The 23569-nt window shown below is 39.4% G+C and overlaps 1 protein-coding gene across 3 annotated transcripts in view; it reads left to right on the top strand.

The window, feature by feature from the left end:
• TDRD7 (tudor domain containing 7) overlaps positions 1–18475 on the top strand; it is a 43425-nt gene extending 24950 nt beyond the window's left edge. For all 3 annotated transcript variants that reach the window (XM_051643006.1, XM_051643004.1, XM_051643005.1), the window contains 11 exons: positions 4328–4908; positions 6958–7144; positions 9387–9498; positions 10042–10244; positions 10390–10524; positions 12528–12611; positions 12785–12919; positions 13218–13328; positions 14804–15294; positions 15608–15768; positions 17985–18475. In XM_051643006.1, coding sequence (XP_051498966.1) covers positions 4328–4908; positions 6958–7144; positions 9387–9498; positions 10042–10244; positions 10390–10524; positions 12528–12611; positions 12785–12919; positions 13218–13328; positions 14804–15294; positions 15608–15768; positions 17985–18205 — 2421 coding nt within the window. In that variant the 3' untranslated portion in view covers positions 18206–18475. The remainder of the gene's footprint in view (positions 1–4327; positions 4909–6957; positions 7145–9386; positions 9499–10041; positions 10245–10389; positions 10525–12527; positions 12612–12784; positions 12920–13217; positions 13329–14803; positions 15295–15607; positions 15769–17984) is intronic.
• Positions 18476–23569: the final 5094 nt, after the last annotated feature.

The following is a 23569-nucleotide window of genomic DNA, read 5'->3' as shown; positions in this document are numbered from 1 at the left end:
AAGACTTTTCCTTTTCGCCACATATGATGCAACTCTTGCCACTGACATTAAACGCTAGCTTCCCCTGCACATTTCCTTTCCGTACCTTGCAGAAGAATGGCAGAAAATAGCTGTATGTGCTAGTTGTGAATGTAACTTCGAAAGTGAAGGATGCTTTCTCTGATTAGAAACTCATTTCAAGGAGGTGTTTTCCCCACTTCCTTCCTGGACTGTATTGATGCTTTAGGAGTCTGCACACAACTAAGCAAGACTCAGTGTTGTCTTGGTCATTCTGGGGATCCTTTCTTTAGATTGTATATGTTAGTTTACTGGTTTACTTGCGCATTGTCAATCACACTTATACAAAGCTTTTGCTCTAGCAACACATGCAGGAGAGTGTCTCTCTTAATCTCTTGTTGTCCTGGTTTGAGCCAGGATGAAGCCAGTTTTTCTTTTGCTGATTCCTTTTTTCATTTCAGTGAGCTTTCTTCAACTAGCAACTGCGTGTTCTGCTAGGTTGATAAGACACTGGAATGTTTGTATAATTGCTGGGCCCTCAAGGTCGTGCCTTTGCTCTGCCGGCTCAGACACTGCGGGGGGATTTGTGGCCCTCCCGTGGGAGGCTGGGTTAGATGAACAGCAAAACTGGCCAGAGATATTCCATTCCATATATCTACGTAGGCTCGGAGGAAGGTCGGAGATGACAGAAGAAAACTTCCTTCCTTCCTGCTTCGCTCTCTCGCCGCTTCGCTTCGCCTCTCTGTCTGCCTTCCTTCTTCTCTCTCTTTCTCTTTCTTTTGTTCGTGGCTGGCGTCTGGGAAAACACCATCTGCCCGTCATTGTCGACCCATCGACCTCAAGCCCTTCTGACCCTCGTAACTCTCTGCCTTTCTCCAGGAGCAGCTTTGGGATTCCTCGGAATTGTCTCGTCTGAGGGAAGTGCTGTGGGAGTTGCTGGGGGTGGAGGGAGGCGAGAGGCTTCTACCACACCTTTGTATAATCACTATATATATATATATGTATATGTATATATATATATACACTCTTATATCACGTATTAATATTCTAAATAAAGTTGCACGGTTCGGTTTTCAATCTAGCCAAGTCTCTCTCTCTTTTTTTTCTCTCTCTCCTTCCCTACCTGGGTGGGAGGGGGAGGGGATCGAGAGCATTGTTGTCAAACTGAGTCAAACGTTGACACTTGTATATGTGTATGCCAAGAGAAGTAGGCTTGCACTTCTTTTGCATTCCACTTGACTTACACAGTTACAATGTCAGTATTTATCTTAGGAATATTTTTTATTGGAAGCTTTATTATCTTGGGCTCCAGATGTTAATTTTTAAGAGCTCACTCTGTTACTCAGGCCCAGGACAAACATGTTTTTCTTGTGTATAGAATTAATTAAGTCTGTGTTGCCCTGATAATGCATTCTGACAGCTGATACTCTGCTTTGTGCTCTGTAATGGAGAGATGACAGCAGGCATTGTTGTGCTTGCAAAGCAGGCCTGCCAGCCATACTAATGCAAAGTACTTTGTAGGCAAATCTATAAACTCAACTGGAAACCCAAGTTGAGATATTTTTTATAAAGAAAGGGTGGCTGTTTTGAAGTGCTACTCACAAATGAAGCTGCTTACTTAAATTTTCTGGAGTGTTGTGTGTCTTTGAATGAGTCTTGACTAAAGCACTGTCTGGAGGAATCTAGCACATCTGGATCAACTTCTGTGCAAGAAATAGTTGCCCAATGATGCCTGCTTGAGCTTATTTGTACTGCAGTTAAGCTGAAACTATTTACTGAAATAGCATTTTTCTGTCTCTGAATGGTTCGATCAGTTAGCAGCTACAGTCTCTTCAAAACAAAGCTTCAATGCCTCAAAAACCTCAGAGTTATTATTGGATTTAAGAGGCTTAAAGTTCTCTAAGGATCTTTTCTCTTTAGTCTGCTGCCAGTCGTTAGTATGTAGGTTTAATAGTCCTGTCAGCTAAAATTTATTCATCTCTGTTGCAACACTAGTTAAAAAGAGCTAGCTAAAAGACAGGGTGCCTAAAGGTAGAATTCTGCATCCAGCTTCTTTCAAGATGAGCTGTCATACATTCCAACACAGCCTTTCAGATTGTTGTCCTTTTAATGCCAAGTTTTTTCTGGAGTTGGCAATTTTCTTAGCTGGTCATTTAAACAGATTCCTCAATCTTGTGTGTGGACACTTGGGACATCTTTATCAATTCCTCTGTATCTAGGATGTCATTAACTGCCAAGGTGGTGTGTCCTGAGTACTACCTTGCAAGCCTTTGAAAAGTTTGCTTGTTGTTTGTTTTTTTAAAAAAGCTCCTTTCTTCACCTGCAGTTCAAGATAAGATAAGGTTCCTGATTCCAGAATGTACATATGTAGGTTCTTCCTGTCATGAATCACTGAAGATACCTTTGGTCCTTCTAGTTTGCATGTCCACACAGGTTTTGTCATCTCTTCTATTAAGCTAACAGAGATGCTTAAGAATTTGGGAAACATTCCAGTGGTACACTGAAGTCCTTTATATTACTTGATTATATTTATCCTACAGTAGATATGTATTCTTTAGTAAATTAATGTCTGTGGGACACTACCTCTCCACTTCTCCCAATTAACAGTGAATGTTTCGTTGCTTTAGTGAATCTACTTGGAAAGACTCAAGACTTAAAACTTGTGACTCATTAGCATTAATTTGGAGAGCTGAGCATTGTTAGATAGTTTTATCTGCCTTCTCATGTCTTATTCTTGCAGAAAATATTACTACTTTGGTTTTCTCTCATAAAGAAGGATTCAGACATGCCACCATGACTGCATGAGAATTCTGTACTGTGGTTAATATTTTTTATATCTATGAAAACTATTTTCTTTATGTCAATTTTAGATGGCATACGTGCTGGTGATCATAGAATTCGACCAAGACCTATTTCAAAGAACCATTTGATAACTTGCTTTGGCACCAGTCTACACAATATAATGCACAACAAATCTTGTGCAGTAACTCTTTGGTGGTTTTGCTCTCTCAACTCAGATCATGATGTGACTGAGTGTGAAGAGGTGCACACAGGAGAAAATACATTATTCTGGATACGGTAGTGGCCATCAGTTTTTTCAGTGTATTATAACTAAACATTTTTATATTATTAATATTATTGTGATAATGAGTGATATGTATTGTTCTCATTATCACAGAATCACAGAGTCATTGAATGGTTTGGGTTGGAAGGGACCTTAAAGATGGGCAGCAAAGTCTTCTTCATTATGCTCATATTGTATGTTACTAAGAACAACAAAGAGTCGCTTTAGGAAGGTTTCTCAAGTTCTGATGGGTGTAGACGTCAACCTCATTAAAGTAAATGCTACTCCTGAGCAGCAGCAAATATTTCAACTCAATGTTTTGTTCATTGATCTGCCTCTGAAAAGGACTTCGGTGTGTTGTTGACTCAGGAAACTGAAGAGTTGTTTCTGAGGAAGGAATATCAACATGGAGCTGCATAAACCTTAGTAACTTTTGTTACAGCAGGAGTTGTTCTTGCTTTGGAACCAAAGTGAAAACTCCAAGATGTCCTGTTATGTCAATTGTACAAAGATATTCCTGCTAACCTATGGTTAGGTTGATTTAGGTTGAAACTGGTTAGCTTTAGGAAGTGGAATTCTATTGTTTGTTTCTGCAGTTCTCAAATGGTGCTTTCAAGGTTATGACTTCAGACCATGTGAGATGTTTGGAATGGCAAAACTTCGGGGTATGGAGGGAGGCTATGGGCATGGTTTAAAATGGCCTGTTCAAATTTATTAGAAAATTTATTATGATCCAGAAATGTACTCCTTAATTTCAGAACTTGTTTAAAGAAAAAATAATTCCCTGAGTGTGACAGAAGATAGCTTTTACAACACTGCCTGACAGGTGTCCTCTTCTTGAGTATACAGTCAAATCCCCTTTCTCTCAGTAAGCTTGAGACAGAAACTTTTGTTTATGATATGCTTACCTGTGTGGGAGATCGAGGGTGTTAATGTGCAAAAGACTTAAGTTTGTGAAGTGTGTCCCCATCTTCTGATCCTTCTAGGAGAAAAGAGAGACTATACTTTTTTGGAAGCAAGTCACAGTTGTACTGCATAGATTCATTATTTCCGCTGTCCAGATGTAGTTGTATGTTTTTGCTATCCTTCAAAATGCAGGAGGAAGCATTGCAAGAAATACTACCCTGTAGTAACTGCCTCAAGCTTAATTCCCTGTAGATGTCCATTTCAAAGTCTGTATAAAATGCATATTACAAAAATGTAATGGCAAAATTATTTAGACTTAGAGATGCAACTGATTATTGACTCTACTTCTTGTTTTACAAGGTGGAGAAAGTACACAGAGGTGATCAGATTGATGGGCTTCTTTATCCTGCTAAGAAAACAGCACCTACAGCAAAAAGTGATACAGAGCAAGAAAAGGCATATCAGAATGTTACTTCTTCAAAAGCTGACCCCTTATTAAAACAAAATACGGAGACTACACCTGCATCTCTTAGTAGTGACTTCAAGCAAAAAGTTGTTAACATCTTGCTGAAGTATTCCAGTGGTCTTTGGGCTAATGCGCTTCCCAAACTGTACCAAGACACTTACCAAGTAAAATTTCCAGAAGACATTCTAAATAACCTAGATTTGCTCTCAGATGTATGTGTAGTGGATTATGTATCTGATGTTCCCAGGAAGGCCATCCTGTATGCTAAGCCCCAAAGACGCATTGATGAAAATCTGAATGTCACTGAGAAAGTCCAGAAGCATGATGGTACGAAGGCCACGGCTGAGCAGCAGTATGAAGGATCCAAGGGCCAATATCCAGAGAACATAACTGTTCCGCCTCTAATCATTCCATCAGAAGGATCTGTGTCTGTCCTCGTGATAGAACTAAAAAACACTAATGACGTCCTAATTAGGCAAGTTTGTGCTTCAGAATCTATCATTTTTGCTTGTTTTATAAATCCACATATTCATGTTGTCCAGGATATTTGGATAATGAAACCTTAGAATCCTTTTGTGTGTTTGCTAAATGGAAATTTTCTGAAACTTCTGTGCTGAGAATCAAAGCAGATGGCATTGGAAGACTTTTTTAAGTAACCCTTTTAAGTAACACATCGTAGTATTCAGATACTGCTGCAATACTTACTAAAATATTTTTTACTTCATTAACTGACTTACTTAACTTTGACTTCTGGGGACAGATGAGATTCTATTCAACAGTAAAATACTAGTTCTTCCTGGTTTGGTTGCTAATTAGCTCAGCCACAGAGAGGACAATGTAATGGCTATCTTATATGTATGTTACTATACTCTTTCAGGAAGTACCATTGTAAGCTTTCTGAACCTCATTATTGGGATAAAACATACAAGCCCTTTAAATAAGTTCTTTAAAACTTAAAAAAAACCCCAATAAAACAGAAAATCCAAGCACTTTTTAAAGAGGATATTTAATTCTTTAAAATATTTCACATTGAGCGTAATCTTAAAAAGTTTTATATGTCACTTCAAAGGATTAATTGTTTGACAATATTCAACACACTAGCTTTAAGACTGAAGTTTAGATGTCCTTTTTCTCTCCAGCTATCACTAATGTATCAGACTAATCAGCCTTGAACCTCTTTTATATGTCAGTTCATTGTTTTAGTTCCCTGAAGTAATGGAGTCAGTGTCTGATCATCTGTTGTGAAAATTCCCATACTTGGGGGTTATGAAAGAAATTCTCATTTGAGAATGTTGCCATCTTTGTTTTAGCTGCTAGCACCATTCCTATGTTGTGCTTTTTCTGTACATTGCTTATGCATTTATTTTGTATACTGGTCTTAGCACAAAGCATAGTTTTAAGGCAACAATCTTAATCATCATTAACATTTGTACTAGCTTTGGCTGGACAAGTCAATCACTTTAGTGAAGAAGACAAGCTGGAATTTGTGAATGTCCTTGAGCTTAAAAAAGAAATCTCAACAGGAAGAATTACATCAGTGAAAAGAGAGGCTTTGTTTTACATTGTTCCTGTAAGACCTCTGTTTGAATTTAGTCTAAGACATAGAATATGATAAAGAGCAGGCTGTCTTTAGGAAAACTAGTGTTACCTGGAATGTGATCAGATTTAACTTAATCTTTATAACAAAGTTAGAATAGTATGTCACAATACTGTATCTGCACTAATAGTGGACATATAGCAGACCTTCAGATTAAGTCTAGATTTTTATAGGATGATGATCTAAACTGTCTGGTACAACTCAGCATTGCTAATCACTCTACGAACAAATTGGAGCAGTAGCTAGTAATACAAATGTGGGAATAAATTGTCTTCTTTTGTCTGCTCTAATCTGACTTGTTTCAGAAGCATTCAGAACTTCTCATTTGGAGTTTTTCAGAAAGTTTATGTATTTTATTAGAAATTCTATAAAACACAAACTGCTTCATTATGAACCATTAGGTCAGCAGCCCAATATCAGGATTTTTCTGAAGGCCAGGAGCAAACAGCATGTGGTTTGACAGCTAATTTATAAAGTTCTTTTTAGGTGCCTTGTTTTTAATCAACCTTAGTGAAAACCTGATTAAGCTAGTGTTTGTTAATGACAGAGTAACTTCAGAGTTGACATATTAGTTGTCTTTTATAGTTGGTCCCAGATACTACTCTGCTCTTGTTGTCATGTTGCTCTACCTGATTGTAATAATCAAGTAGGAGCTCTTATTAAATATCTAATTGAACATACTAGATTATACACTGCTGGACGACATATAGCTGTCAACAAAAGTACCAAATTTGATGTCAGTTACTGTTCTGTAGCCCTGTTAATGGGAAAAGAGTTTGGATACTGTTGTGCTTAGAAAATGTATATATCTATAATTTGCTCACTCATATATGCATGCAAATGTCCTTATGTTTTTATTCAGCTTTTTGAAATTGCATCTTAACTTTTGTGTTGTTTTCTGTTTGTTTGTTTGTTTAAATACTGTAGGTATGTGGGTAAAGAATATTCTTCTGCCCAGGAACAAATGGAAGATGACATGAAAGCATACTACAGTCAGAATAGCAGAGTGTCAGTAGCTCAGTCTCTGAGCGTTGGGCAACTTGTTGCAGTACATGCTGAAGAAGATGCCTGGTTGCGTGCTCGAATAATTTCTCTTGAAGACAATAGAATAAAGGCAAGCAATTACTTTTGGTGGCACTTGATGAAAGACTTGAAACACTCTTAGGTTTTAGATACACAGTTAATTCCTAAATATAGTGCACTAGCATTCTCTCCTTTCTTGCCCTGAAGTATTTTCAGTTGAGAAATTAAGCCGTTTTTGAAGTTATGTGATTGCCAATATTAAATGGTCTTTCAGGGTTTTTTTTCTCTTAAGTAATTTGAGGTTTTGTGGTTTGTTTTGGATTTTGTTTGGGGCTGGACCCTATAGCACTTTTGTACTGAATATGTACCTTTGATAGTCTTAGGAGGAATGGGTGTAGTAGCACTGTTTAGAGTGGGGCAGAGGAAGGGAAAGGGGAGAATAAAATCCAGTTGCTGTTAGATCTTGTTTGAACTCTTGTACTGATGTATTTATAATATACACTAAATAGCGAGACAATGAGATAGTTATACTTGTGTTCCTTTCCAGGTAGATGTGGTATTCAGCGTGTTTATATGTACTGTGAATTTTAGTTAAATCTCTTTGAGATTATTTAACTCCTCTGTTAACCTTGTCTTGTGTCAAGCAGACTCTTCTTGCCGTATGCAATGAAACAAAAACATATAACAGAAGTATGAGAAAAGTTACAAACTTCACAGTTATTTCTTATCTAGTCAAACATTAATTATACCTTTTTTTCTTCCCTCAACTAGGTGACTTTTTACTCACGTCTGCTTAACATACTTCCAGAGATGATATATTTCATAAATATATAGCACATGTCTTAGAACTGAGGTTTTTATGAAAGTTAGTGTGGTGTTCTTCAGCTGGAACTTAGAGGGGGGGTTTCAGAACTCAGTTTTGTGCAAGATTGCTGTATTTAAGAAGTGGCAGGGACTGTCACGGTTTGACTCAGGATGGGCAACTGAACCAGCAGTAATAACACTCTCAATCCCCTCCCCCTCCCACTCAGGTAGGGAAGGAGAGAGAGACTAAGACTTCTGGATGGAAAACTAAACTAGACAGCTTTAATTAAATGCTAGTAATAAAAGAAAATATGTGCAAATATATACAAGTATGTCCAGGAATGTGCAAAACCCTATTGTGTCCCCCCCAGCAGCTCCCACGGCATCTCCTGAGCTGTGAGAAGTTCTGAAATGTTCTGGAGTGCTGGAGAGAGCGGCAGAGCAGACAGGAGCTGAGGGGAGAGTTATGAGGGTCAGGGATGCATGAGCCTGGGGATCAATGGTAATGGAGAGATGGAGTCCTCCCTGGACACCGGCCATGGATGGAAGAGAAGTAAAAGAGGAAGAAAGAAGGAGGGCTTGATCCCTGAATTATATAAGGAATGGAATACTGTAGTTCGCTGGGAGGGCTGTAGAGACTCTTCCACTCCTTTAATGTCTGAAGCAGGCAATTCAAGAAACAAAACAAAGTGTCCTTAATCTCTCAGCAGTATCTATCTGTAAACACTGAGCATTACCAGTCCACTAGCTGCAAAACTTGATATGCTACATAAAAGAGAGTTCACTGAAGAAAAAAAAATCTGTAAAAAGAAAATTTGCTTGACATTGGAAGCAAGTTTACCCCTAATTTCTCTCTAGCTAGAGCTATCAGCCAAAAGAAGGCTATGGCTTTATTGCAGCATTTGCTGATTATCCTCTGACACAGCATTCAGACTCCCTTTTCAGTGTTTGGTATGCAGACGATTGTGTGATAAGAGTTAGAAAAAAGTTGTATGAAGCCCTGTCACAGCCTTCTTTCTTTCACTTCTAGCTGCCAATCAGCTCAGAGGTTTCCTTACTGGTTTCCTGCACTGACTGGTATTTGTGTCAGTTACTATAAGCATAAATAAAATTTATTATCTTAATGCAGTAAAAACAAAAGGTAGTTGAACGCTATTTGACTTTTCAATGTGTTCAGAGCTTTTTAAATAAAAATTGCTGCTTTATTGCCTTTCTCTGTGTGGTTTGAGGTAATACGTGCTGAGTCCTTCCAACACTGGTCCTATTAAGAGTTGAGATTCTGTGGAACAACTGGAGAGGATGATTTTACAGAGATATTGAGAAGGCTGCTTTGCCTGAAAACTCAAAACATTCAAGCAGTGAAATAAACCTGATATTAATGGTGTTACATAGTGCTAAATTAATTAAAAGTGATTTGACTGTGGCTGCACAGAGAATGTGATAATCAAACACATTTTACATAGACTCCAGAAAACATATTTGCAATTATATTCATGATCTTACATTCTTATTCCATTTTCCATTATCAGGTATGCTATGTTGATCATGGCTTCAGTGAGTTTGTTGAAAGCAACAGTGTGTACAAACTGCAGAAACAGTTCTATTCACTTCCATTTCAAGCTGCAAAATGCAAACTGGCAGGTAAGAGAAAGCCAGTGTTGACAATACAGCTTGCCAGCGCACTGTTTACGGATTGAAGCGTCTCTGCGGGACTTCTGATCCGTTTTTGTAATAGCTCTGTGTATGTTAGATTTTGTCCAAGACAGCTAGATTAAACAGACACAGGTAGGCATGGAAAGAAGGATGGGAAGGAAAGCTTTATAAAGAAACCTTGATGTTAGAAGACCTTAACATCCAGTGTCTGTGTAATTGAGTTTAGTTGTTTCTGCACTCAGCTTTGATGTCTTTGTTGCTTTAATACACGCAAGCCTAAAGAAATATAAGGAAACATTTTCTGTCGTGTGAAGCAGTGTACTTAGCACAGCTCCTTTTTCCTTCTGTTCCCTTTCCCCCAAAGGTGGCTGTGTTAAAAAGGTGGAAATTAAGCAGAATGCAAGTAGGGGTTCAGTACAACTTTCCTGCTACATCCTGATTCTTGGAAAGATTTCTGTTGTGAACACAGACCTCATTTTTATTTTCCCCTTTGAATATGGTGACACATAAAAAGTGTGGTGTGTCTTACAGGACTGGAAGCCTTCTGTGATAACCCTGTCCTAGTAAAGACTGTGGAATCACAGACATGCTCCAAGATACTTGCTGTGGAAATACTGGAAAAGGGTGATATTCCTCTTCTTGTTCTCTATGACACTTCCGGAGAAGACGATATCAACATCAATGCTAATTGTCTGAAGGCGTTGTATGACAAGTCCCTTGAACTGCACCTACAGGTACCATTTTCCTGTTTCCTTCTTAATTTTTTTTAAAAATCATTGACTACTAAGGTCTTATATGGACAAAAAACAGTACTTAGAAATTTGCTGAGATTGTATATGTGGTTTTTTCCCCCTTTCATATAAAAATTTACTGTTACAGGTTGATGCACTATACACAAATGTCAGAGTAACCAGTGTTTTCTCTGATGGAAGCCTATATTGCCAAGTGCCATCTAAAGGCTTGTCCAGAGTTTCTGAAATCTTGCAGAAACTAGAAGACTTCTTCCATTACAAGGTAGGTTTTATGATGAGAGAAGTAGAAAAGTCATGTAGCCTTTCTTCAGTGTATACCAATAATTTCCATTCCACATAAGTTCAGGTTTCTGAGACAGCCATAGACTATTCAAAATGCTACAGATTCTCTTTCTAGTATTTTGGGGTGCATCTTTCAGCATGCAAAATGTCTTTTGATGCTTTCTTGAGTTGTTTTGAATAGTTAGAACTGTAAAAATATGTGTCATAATGCGAAGCTTCCAATTGAAACTGCATCAGATGGGTAGAAAGCCTGTGGAGGAACTTCAGTATTTTTTTCTTTAAGTTTTACTTACATGATGTAGTTGAGGTGCCTAAATAGCCTGGCCTACAGCACATCATGCAAAGTAACAGTAAAAGCAGTGTAACCAAGGTCTGTTCTTTTTAGCCTGGCTTCCGTGGAGATATGATGGCTTTGACCTGATATGCTGCCTATCTTATCCTTGTACCCTTAGCTTTTGAATGTTGTGGCTAATTTCAACTACAGCTGATGTATGGGATGTTTTCGAAAGTCATCACAGAATCACAGAATCATTCTGGTTGGAAAATACATTTAAGATCGTTGAGTCCAACCATTAACCTAACTCTACTAAGTCCAACGCTTAAACCATATTCCTAAGCACCACATCTACATGCCTTTTAAACACCTCCAGGGATGGTGATTCAATCACCTCCCTGCACAGCCTATTTCAGTGTTTAATTACCCTTTCCGTGAAGAAGTTTCTTCTAATATCCATTCTAGACCTCCGCTGGTGCAACTTGAGTTAATTTCCTCTTATCCTGCTGTTTGTTACTAAGGAGGAGAGACCAACTCCCACCTCACTTCAACCTCCTTTCAGGCAGTTTTAGAGAGTGATAAGGTCTCCTTTCAGCATTCTTTTCTCCAGACTAAGTTGCTTTTAAATAGACACATGGCAGAGAAGTCTGACATTCCACCAGCCATTTGTAGAGGTATGCAACAACGTTATTAGACACAAAAGAATTTATACAAAAGAGAAGAAATCTTAGGAGCATCTAATTTGTTAAAAATCCGTCTGAGCCTTAGAGAGTCAAACCATGAAGCATGGGTCCTTTACAGGTGCTGTTAGAACTGCTGCTTGTGAAACTACCCTGTCAAAGTATTTTTAGGTGTAGAAGCTAAGCTTTAGACCTGTTGTGGAACACATGCCATCTGGGAATACTTTATATTTAACATGTTTCAGTTATCAAGGTTCAGTTTCAAGCAAGCTAAACAGTGAAGGAGAGTGTATAGAACTCTGAAAGGTTTAGCAACACAAAGGCAGGCAGCCACACAGGTGTTTCAAAAGTTCAGCTTTTCTGAACATAGTATATTTTGGGTTCTTACTGCAATCAAAGGAGATCTTAACATTCAGAATCCTCTAATGTGAATCTGTATATGGAGATAAAAGAAGCAATCTTGACTTGGCAGCTTATCTTGAGGGTTTTTATTTTGCCTGAGAATTTCAGCAAACTAAAGTGTTGATGGGACTTCAAATGGAAGTCCCATCTCCATGTCTTCTATAGTTTAGTATAGTCTTGTTAAATTATTTAGGATCATCACAGTGAATATCACCCCCATGAGACTTTGAGTAGCAAATTTGGTGTGTTTAATATCTAGAATACAAGGTAGAAGTTTCTTCAGTTGACTGTCACAGCTCTAAACTGCTCTTGCTTTTCAGAACATTAAAGTAATGGCTAATGATTTTGTATTCTGTGTTTTCAAATGTGGCATGTTTTTTCTCCTGGCACTTTATATTCTCTCAGTTTCCACATAAGATACAGAGCTTGAAATTAAAGCTTTACCAATTGGGAAAGTTTAAAACAACATGATAAGAAATGCTTCTGATACTGGAAAGACACTTCATCTCTGGAACAGATGTTTTGCTTCTCAGAACTGTTTATTCCATGTGTGGCTTTTGAAATGGTTAGTTGAGTGCCAGGTAGTAGTAACTCCATGCTTTTTAACTTCTGTTTTTATATTTGCAGCAAACATCTGAATTCAATGTATCGCTGCCTTTCTGTGGCAAAATCTGCTTGTTGTCTTCCAAAGGAAAATGGGCACGTGTAGTGGTAAGAAGTATTCAAAGAATCAGCTACAGTTTTCCTTCATAGAAATGGCTGCTCTTTTTGTTCAGTTAAATCTGAAGTTAAATCTGAATCCTTAGCTTTCATGAAACTTGTTATAAGGTATGTCACTGTCGTGTTTTTAACCTCAAAGTGATGCTTTTGCTTTCTTCTTTCAGATAAGAATTATTCACACTAGACGGGCACTTGATGTGCAGTTCATGGATACTGGAACAGTTGGAACTGTGAAAATATCAGAGCTTAGAGAAATCCCACCACAGTTCCTGAGAGAAGTAATTGCAATACCTCCTCAGGTATAAACACATGTTAGAGTTAACCTGACAGTGTTTGTAGTGCTCCTGTTTGCTTAATAGCATCCAAAATTGGAGCATATTTTATTGTGCATCTTTGCCTGAAGGAAATCATAACATAGCCCTGAGTATGGGCAGAATGTTGTGTATGTGTAATGGTACTGGTTTTGCATGTTCCTCTGTCTCTTTGTTTGTCATACCTTATTGAATCTGTCAGCATTAATGAAGTTTCTGTCATAGGAAATTGTGGACTAATTTCCAGATTACTAAATTAAACCTTGTGTATTAATTCTGTTCTTAGGCTATAAAATGCTGCCTAGCAGATCTGCCCCCTAACACTGGCATGTGGACTCCAGATGCTGTGCTGTGGCTGAGAGACACTGTAATGAATTGTCCTGAATTTAGCATGAAGGTAAATATGCAAAATACATGTGTGACTTGAATCCATAGGCATGTGGAAAGAGTGCTGAAAGGATAATGCTATAAGCTTAACCTTTCATCAGATTAATCTTTGTTACAGAAGTTTAAAAGTTTATAGCCAGCTCTTGGACATAAATTCTATAGGAAGTCCTTCTCTTATTACTTCTGGCATAAAAGTTACTTGCTTAAATGTGTTAGAAGCTTTCTTTCCCCCTCAAGAATTTAGCAGCTGGTTGCCTTTAACATTTTGCCGTGCCAGTCCCAATTTGCAGCTAGAGTTATTTTACCGACTGGTAAGAAAGAAACAGAGTTGTTCTTGTTTCACCACATAAAAAGATAACAACTGTTGAGTTAAAATATTTTTATGCCTCTTGTGAGCATAGCTTTTTCTCCTCCTAATCTTGGAAAGCAGCTCTATTTTTTGTTTGTTTTTTCTAATCCAACATGACTTAGTATACACTATTTTATGCTTAGAATTTCTGTTATCTTTAAAAATAAAATTATTTCCTATCCAGCTTAATTAACAGAAAACACCCTTCTAAAGGAAAGCTATGACTACTACAGACTAAATAAAGCCCATTTCTTCTTAAAAATCTGATTCCAAATACTTTGAAAAAGTTTTTTGTAGCTTTCCTTTATCCTTTGCTTTCTTTAACACTGAGGACTTTATAGTTAAAACATAGCACCTCTAGTCTGGAACTTACGATTATTACATCTGGCTTTTCTAAATATCCTAACATAGTTTGAATTTGATAGTAATATTTGACTGATTAAATCATAAACAATAATGTAGGCTTTAACTGTGGTAAGTTTTTGTTCCTGGCTGGGAAAATCATTAGAAGAATCTGTAAAGAAATGTTACATACTTTGTCAAATTAAAATTTCTGTTCTTTACTCTCAGTAAGGCTAGCATATCTGTTGTTAGTTAGGAAATATTTTTTATGTTGGTGCTTGAAAAGTAGGCATGATGCAAACCTCAAAGCTTTTTTCATCTTTATTTTTTCCCATCTTTCATTTACTAGGCTACATTTCCCATAATGACAGGAAGATGATTTGGAATGATTAAGTGTTAATATTTAATAGCATTACTTAGTTGTTAAGATCTGTATGGACACTGGCTGCTGTCTCCTGAAAACTAGAATTGTACACACAGTACTGAGGTTGAACCTATTGGGTGGAACAAAACTCAATTCAAGTTTTGTATTACATTAGTGGAATAGCTTTAAATGCTCTTTTTAGCCTCTATGAGTTGCTTACTATCCAACAACTTAATTAACATACTTGAGAGAACCTCTACAAATATTTCTGGGCATATAGAATGTGATGCACTGTTGCTGCTTTTCTGTTAAAGGCAAAGGTTCTGTCTTACGTACAAAATCAGATGTGCATTTAATAGTTATTAATTGGAAGTTATACTGTATTTTATTATATATGAGGTTAAATTTTATTTATTATTATATTTCCAAGGTGGTTAAACAGGATGGTTCAAAGGGAATTGTGCACATTTACTTGTTCACTCCAGAGGACTTCCCAGATGTGGATCGTAGTGTCAATCGACAGATCAAAAATGCAGACTTGTGGAAGCATCAGAAAGATGTTTTCTTGAGTGCTGCAGCCAGTGGGACTAGCTCCATGAAAGTGACAAGTGATGCTGTTTCAGCTGTTCAGTCAACTAGTGGAAGGCTAGAGAAGAGTTTATCTGATCCAGCCAAAGAATCCAGCAGTACAGTGTCTACCATTGATATGCCTCCACCTCTACCCTTGTCAAAGACTGGTGAGCTCATGGATGTCTATGTCTCAGTGGCCTGTCATCCAGGTCACTTTATTGTCCAGCCTTGGAATGACCTACTTAAACTGGAAGCTCTAATGGAAGAAATGATCTTGTACTACAGCAGGGCAGAGGAGAAATCTGTGAACATCGAAAAAAACAAGATTTACGCAGCTAAAATTGAAAATCAGTAAGTAAATTCTTAAACTGAAGGTAAAATCCTTGAAGGCAAGCTTAGCTCTGCTAAGCTAGGAAGACTAGCTCTGCTTTCTCTGCATTGTTAGGAAGGTGTCCAATGATATCTGCGAGATTAAGGAAGTAGCTGAGGTTGCAGTCTCTTCATGCTTCCAGACTGCAGTTGGAAAAGCTGACTTCTATTTGGATAATCCCAGATCTGAGACATGTTGGTTAAGGTCTTTTGATTGTGTATTATATTTTTCTGACTCCTTGACAGTATGGCAATAGAAATTCAAAATGTCTGTTCTTATTCTCCCCCTTTATAGGTGGTACAGGGTCCTTGTGAAAGGAATTCTTAGAAATGGGTTTTTGTCAGTGTATGAGCTGGACTACGGTAAACATGAATTTGTCAGCATAGAGAAAGTACAGCCACTCGTGGATATGTTTAGAAAACTACCTTTCCAAGCTATAACAGCTCAGCTTGCAGGTAAGTAGCATTTACATATAATTTTTTTAAGTCTTAACGTCAGGGGGGATATCAAATGAATAGAAATGTGAAGTGGACAAAGCCAGAGGTTAGTGATGTAATTAAATTTTGCTAAAGTACACATGTACCTGCTCACAAAAACATTCTTAATGTATGCATGTTAACATCATCAAAGTAGTTCTGCTTCTCTTCTTGACTAGGTAGTGGTGGTCTGTGTAATTACTTTTTTGTTTTAACGCAGCACTTTTAGTTGTGTTGGATAAAACTGAAGATTGCTTAAGCTTTCCCAGCAGCTGCTTTTCTTTGTCTTAAGTATCTATCATTTAATGTGTGTGATGTCTAATAAGCAAAAGACACAGTGAAACCAAAATGAAATTGTGTTTAAATCCTTAAACATAACCCATTATGAAGTGTGAATGTTATATCTGTTGCTAAGAACTTACGTTCTTATTATCCAAATCCATGTAAAGTTAGAAGCTAGGTACTGAGTTTCTGGAGAAGTTGTTCTTATGTATCTTGCCTTTACTGTAATTTACTGTTTTCCAGTGCACATTTGGAATCCACAGTTGCCTGAAATATATCGGTGTATTCAAACAAACAAACAAAACTCCACAAGGGGGTTGGGGGCTTTCAACAGATTTAATTGAGACTAATTTCCTTGAGAATATAGGGCATAGAGAGCATGCATACATCTGATTTAAAAAAAAAAAAAAACAACACCAAAAAATGTAATTTCATCTCTCCTTTCAGTCTTTTATTTCCTTTTCCAAATTTTTCTTTCATTTTTGCTTTGCTTTCAGATGTGCATGTCTCTCCGTATTCAGTTGCTGCTTTCTGCAGCTGTTTGGTCAGTACTAGTCTAGACACAGAATATGTTTGAAATGACAGGCCACAGAGTTGGTGCTCTGATCCTGGGTTGCCTTGGATCTGCTTTCCTGAAGTGTGACCTTGGGTGTTGCTTTAAACTAGTGGTGATGGATGTGTTACCAACTGGCTGGGGTCCTAGGAGTACAGTGCTGAAAGGAAGCTGATTTCTAGCTGTGTCTGTCTGCTGGGGTAGTACAGAATCCAGCTGAGCAAGCCTGCAAGTCATCTAATTTTCCTGCTTCACAGAATCCCAAGTAGCTAGTTAAGTTGGCCTTTGAGCTGCTTCATATTGTCAGAGCAGGCCAGCTGGGCCCAGAAGACCGGTAACTATTGTCTTGCTATTCTTCCACTTTTTCCTCTCTTTTCTTCATGGCTGCTGTCTCTTAGTCTCTGGTCTATTTCCTTGTAAAATCTCACTTGCTTCCCCACCAGTCTTTCCTAGCATTAATTACCCTTTCTTAGCTGTGGATGAACTGATTTCTCATTCCTTCTGTGACCTGCAAGAAGCTGTGTTCCTGTGTTGTTATGTCCTATCAGCAGCAAGCTGCTGCTTATAGTAAAAGCAAAGTGTTGTCACTTTGCTGTTTTGCTTCTTGTATCCCTAAGTTGTTGTCTGGGTATTCATGCACAGTATTTGAGCCCGTTGTGTCTAGAGGCTGTACACCAGCAGTGGTCTGGGGAGACTGAATTCCAAGTCTGCAGGAGCCACTTCCTCTGTGGTGAATTATAGCCATATTCAAAAACCTGTTTGGGTTCTAGCATCACATCCCTGAGCAGACCTGATTTTGTGGGATGCTGCTGTCAAAAAAATAGTGCAAGTTGGGAGGCATTTAGGTGGCATTTCTCTTAATTTCTGCTCTCTGCAGATCTAGTTTGGGTCGTCAAGGTTTGGCATATGTTTTAGTAGCTGATGCTACTTAGAGATGAAGAAAACTTTATCTAAAGCAAGGCCAACAGCATAAATAATCTCTGCAACTTCAGGCAGAAGACAAATAGCTTGTTTTGAAAGGATCTTCAGTTTCCATTTTGTCATGTTTCCTAATACGCCTTGATCACGCATGGCAGCCTGATACTTGGAATTACTCAGTGAGTCAGTGCATTTCCCTTTAACTTCTGCAAACTTGTCCATATATTTAGACTTAAAGAAAAATTTCCTAGTCTCTGTAATAATTATGCTTGTGTGGGAACAGAGTGAGCTTGTGTTTCTTTTTTAGAGTTACGTTGCATTCAGTAGCACTTGAACATCTGTTTTATCAAGTATTTCAACTCTCTTCTCTTCTTTATAAATGTAATAATTCAGATTGGTCTAATCTATAAGTGACCTTCTGTTTTGCTTACATCTGCCCTAGGAGTGGAAAGCCAGCAGTGGTCAGAAGAGGCATCGATAGTGTTTCGGAATCTTGTAGAGAAGAAGGCCTTGGTGGCACACATACAGGCAGTTACTGAAAGCACTAACTCTTGGGATCGAAAAATAGTGACTTTTCTCGTGGACACATCTCTTCCAGATACTGATATATGGATCCATGATTTTGTATCTCAAAGCCTTGTGGAATTTTCAAAGGATGATTAATCACCACTTCTGAAATGTAGCAGCTCAGATTCTTTAGCAATAATACAAGTAACAAGCTTTGAAGAAAAATATAACTACTACATGGCCTTGAAGACAATAAAGGGGATAAAACTGAAAAATCTGTGTTCTGTGAAAATGGTTTAACTAGTTTGGGGTCTTTTGACTTCAGTTGACTTTTGAAAATTTGCACTTTGTTTACCACTGTAATGCTAGAATGTTTGGGTTAAAATATTAAAAAAGTTATTTATCAATAAAACAATGTTGACTTTTGTTCTTGTGATCTTTCCCTAATTTTGGGGGGCTTTTTATCTCATAGCTACTACTCAAAGCCCTTACGGGCTTCTCCCTTTTTCTTTAACTAACATTTTTATTACCTGGGAAGCATGGAAGCAGTCCTCAGTATTTCTGAATTTAGTGTCATTATTGGTGGCTTCCCCCCCCCACAGCCTTAACTTCGTAGGAGTTGAGTATGTTTGAGAGACTGCATTTGTGGGGCTTAACTTTCACAGAAGGGTATGCCCATTTTGTGCTGTCTAGTCAGCTTGCTGTTGTTTAGCAATGATATCACTTCACTGAATTCTCCACTCCCTTCATGACCCCAGCCCCCTGACTGTTTGCTAAATTCAAGGCTTTCCTTTCCCTCTGTTTTGGTAGCTCATTTTCATGTATGCTGCTGAGAAACTATAGGACTGCTGCTCCATGGATACAGGAGCAAGCAATGTTTTATTGGCACGTGTGTGTATCAGTGAGCTCCTCAGAACATGGTATTCTTGGCCTACTTTAGAGCCTACTGTATTTTTGTCCGTAGAAATATGCAGAGAAGGTGTAGACATATTTCACAGCCTGCTGCTTAGATTTGAGTTTGCTTGTCATAGTCCCTTAAAGATTGTTAAGTACAGTATTAAAGCTTTATAGAGTGAATGCCAGCAGAAGGAATCTTTCTGCTGTGCATACCTATACAACCTTTCTAGTAATACAGAAGCTGAGCTAGGAAATTCTGCCAGTGTGCTATCTGCACAGATAAAGGAGGCTAGACAGAAGGGAACCATGACCTGGAAAGGTGCATATGTAATATTACAATGGGGGTAGAAAAATGCATGCAAATATTCCGAGTAAACAAGCTGTTTAGGCATGTAAGATTTACATTTGCACCCTCGTAGTCTAATTTTGCTGTGGTTCAGGAGAAGGTCTGAGCTAAGCAGCAAGGAGTCCTCTTGGAAGTCTAGTGAGCATCTCTCTGCCTGAAGTGTTCATGGTATAGCAGAGCCCTTAAGATCAGAGTGGGCAGTGATAAACTAACAAACTGCTTATCTAATGCAAATTGCTAGTTAACGTGGTCCTGTCCATATGTAAGTATGCTGAGGTGAGACTCAAAAGTTATTTTAAGGCCCAAGATGCAATATTTTTCCATATTAATCAATTTCTCCTTCCTCAGCTGCCACTGTAGAGAAGGTGGAGAATGCAGGTGATATAATCAGTGTAAGAATGAACTGCTGTAGGATAAACTTCCATGCAGAAGTTTCCTTCTACGTAGAACTCCTTCTGAGCCTGCAAATCCAAATGGTACAGGTCATTAGGGTGAGATGAGCACTTTCCTGAGCTCCTGAAGAGAGTAAGAGTTTTCCTATGCATCTAAGAGCAGAACATCGTCATCTGCCATCTTGCAAAGTCTGATGGCTTGTTAATTGGCAATTGTAGTGGCATAGAGTGTAGGGAACTGTTTTAAATCTTGTCTGGCTGCGTGAGACATGCCCATACTGTGTTTGTATCCTCTGAGGTTTGTGGATCTGCTATCGGCTGGTACTTTATTTGCACCTGTGAACTGATGGAGTAGGCTTTGGGACTCTGAACTTGTAGTATTAGAGGAAGGAGCCTGGCAGATATTCGAGAGACTCAGGATGCTTTTTGAGCTTGTTGTCTGCTCCCCTGGAGTAGGCCTCATCCTCTCTTTGGTTGTCGGTAGCTGCTGCAGAGCCTAGAAACCCAGATCAGAAGCAAGGACAATATTCCCACAGTCCTATGCATGTGCACAATTCAGTACCGGAGCTCACACAGGCTGCTGTGTACGTCGGTAAAGCGGAGTGCAGTCTGACTGAGCAGCAAATCCAAGAGCACCACTCTGGGGTGGCCTATCACTTCACATGTGTGTTGAGCCTGATCCCAGCGTTACTAACGCTGCCCTGCCCTCAGTTCCTACGCTGTAACCAGAGCCTGTGCCCGGGTATCTCCTCATCTTCACACCAGCTACACAAAACCAGGCCCTGCTTCATGCAGCTCCGTTATGCACCAGGTACTCTGCTGTTACAGATGTTCTTATCCACCTTATGCTGACTGTGATTCCAGTTGCAAAGCTATGATTTTACACCTGCTTTTCATGTTACTTTTTTACCCCACTGACTGGCCTGTCATATTCTCTGGTACATTTGCTAACTGATCTGCTTGTGCTCCTCGAGCAGATCTTGTGCTCTGGCTTGAAAAACCATGCAGAAGCTGACTGGTGTACACAATATTGAAGAGTTTGTTGCAGTCACTGATCCATTAAGTAGTTAGCGGAATTAGTAGATAGTCTGCTGTCCCTAGGAGGCATTAGCCCTGCCTGCTCTGTGTAAGTTGTTAATTCACCCAAAATGCTGCGTGGTTTTTAAGTTCAGTTTCTCAGCAGTCTGGGTTTGCGGTTTGTTGCAAACAGCTCCTCTGCATTCATGGCTGTGACACCTCACTAGGGGAGCTTCCACAGCCTCTGTCTGATTGGAGCAGGTGTTGGAGTTACTGGATCCTTCCTTTTTGACAGCTGTTAGAAAGGCTTCTGCAAGAATTCTACATGCAGTTCTGGGCACTGTCCCTCAAGAAAGACGTGGATTACGGAAAATTCAAGTGAAAGCAGAAATAATTAAAGTCTAGAAAACTGGGCTTAAATTGAAGGATTTGTAGTTTGCCTGAGAGGAGAAGGCTAAGAAGCAGAACACTTTCAAAGGTTTTCACTGATAAATAATCTTTTTAATGTAAGGAAAATAGGACACATAAGGGCTGGAACTGCAGAAGGGTGAGTTTGTGAGATGTTAGCCAGTCTTTCTAAAGAGAGACAGAAAGCCCAGAATTCACTGGAACTCTATTTTCATTATAAATGCCAAAAACAGGTAGGATATATCTGTAGACGCCCAGCTGATCCTCACTGGGATGTAGAGATGGAGTGTGTAATTCTTGGGAACCCACCAAAGGTAACTTGCCAGCCAGAAGGGGAAAGCAGCACTGATGACAGATTTTGGGGATCCTGCATTTTACAAACCAGAAAACAAGCATTCATTACCTGGAGAAAATAGATGACATTGTAATAAAAAACAAACAAACAAACAAAAACAAACAAACAAAAAAACAAAAACAAAAAAACAACCCACAACAAATAAAACCAACCAACCAACAAAAAAAACCCCAATAAAACAAAAACCACAACAAAGCAGATCTCTTAGTTTTCCAAGGCTTTGAACAATAAACACCTTCTAACCACATCTTCTCTGTCTATTCCGTCTCAGCCGTATTTTGTTAATTTAACAAAGTTTAAGTTTACCTCTTTCCATCTCCCAATGTGTTGACCCTGGGTCATTTTGAGGAACTCTGATTCATCAGAGAAACATGAGAACCCTCTTTGCCATCCCACAATGAGGTGCTATCTCCAGGGTTTCCACTGCTAGACTACTTTTTCCTCATTTGGGAAGACTTCTGTTGCAAAACTCTTACCTATGTTTTTGCCACATTCCTCCTTCATTCTCACAGTTACTGTGCATCAGGCAAACATTTGAGAGCCTAGGTTCTCATGTGCTGCAATAAATAATCACAGAATTAATGAAACCCTCACTTTAAACCTTCATAATGTCTGAACTTTTGTGTTCTCTGCTCATTGCTGTTACTTTCACACTGGAAGTCTTGAACAGGAAAATTGTCCTGCTCTGTAAGGTTAGAACTTGGCTAGGGCAAGAGGAGCTTGTGACCTGAGCAGAAGAGCCATTTTGAAAAGGGGCTAAGGTGTAGCTGGAGTTAGCAATACTTTGTGAACAGCGGATCAAGGGGCATTACTTGCAGCTTTAATGACTGCAGTGTGTCATGGGAGATAGCAATAAAAGAAGTGTGGGAAACTATTATTTTCTTCCCCACATAAGTGTAAAGCCCCCCAGTACCAGCTCGCGACAAGAAGCATCACTGATACTTAGACTGAAAACATGTGCTGAGACACTGAGTTTATGTCTTGCCTGATGGAGACAGGCTGAGTGCATTCTAAGGGGACAGTGGCACTGATCTTGGACAAACTGGTGCCCAGAAAGCTAGGTCTGACAGCAACTAGATGGTATAAGAGTTCAGTGGTTTGTGTGTATCTCGGAATGCAAAGCGAGCATGGGCTTGTAGGGGAGATTGGTGATGGTGCCTGTGGATCCTCTCCTGAGCTGCCTGCCGCTTGCACACCCATGAGAAAGACACATGAGCAGGTAGTGTAGATACTGGCTTCTAGATTAGTTAGATCTGGTACCATCAGGCTTCCTCAGCCTGAAGAAATTCAGGCATGTGCATCAGTCACTGGGTGAATCGGGTGGTTCTAGATGTCCTTTTCACTCCTGCCAGCAGCTGGGATGATGCCAGTGACCTGGGCCATAATCCTGCTTGCCTCTCTGAGGCATGCACAGAGTCCAGTGCTTGGCAGGATCCCAATCTGTATCCTTCATTTGGCCTTGCCATGAACAGTATTTCCAAGGCTAACTACAGATGTTTCTCCAAACGCTGTAGGACACAGAACCCCAGTGCCAACCAGGACAGCTCTATGACAAGCTGTGAGGAGAATTAAAAAGGAGACTCATGGAGACTGGTGGCATTCCCAGGTGAAAGGTATGGCTAGGCCTGCAAAGTGTGGGACTGGAGAAGTGTCCAGATGGACTTCCCTCCTCTGATGCATGTGGGGACCTTCTCTACTCTTGACTTGTGGCTGCTGGTGGAGACTGAACAGCAGAGCTAAGGAGCAGCTTGGGGCTGATACTTCGTGGAGGATTTGTTAAAAAAGATTATAGGACAAATCCATGGGGCTTTACAGTGACTGGAGGCTGAGATAGGGGAAAGGAGATTTGGCAGCAACATTAATAAAACTGTTGACATCATGAGGCTACAAAGCAGCTCTCCAGGCTGATGGCAGACTTGAAGCTGCTCTGGGTGGTGACTGTCTCTGGAGGCATGGGGCAACTTGACAAGGAGTAAAATAAGACAAGGAATTAGGAGGTGCATTGACCCCAGCAGTGTTTGTGGGCAAGTGCCCATGTTGCCGCCGCAGGGCTCCAGCAGCGCTGGTAGCGGGGCCAACCCCCGCCGGAGGCCAGGACGGCTGTG

This window comes from Apus apus, chromosome Z, assembly GCF_020740795.1.
Source record: "Apus apus isolate bApuApu2 chromosome Z, bApuApu2.pri.cur, whole genome shotgun sequence".
Classification (NCBI taxonomy): Eukaryota; Metazoa; Chordata; class Aves; order Apodiformes; family Apodidae; genus Apus; species Apus apus.
The sequence above is the reverse complement of the archived record's forward strand: the minus strand, read 5'-3'. Positions and strand labels throughout refer to the sequence as shown.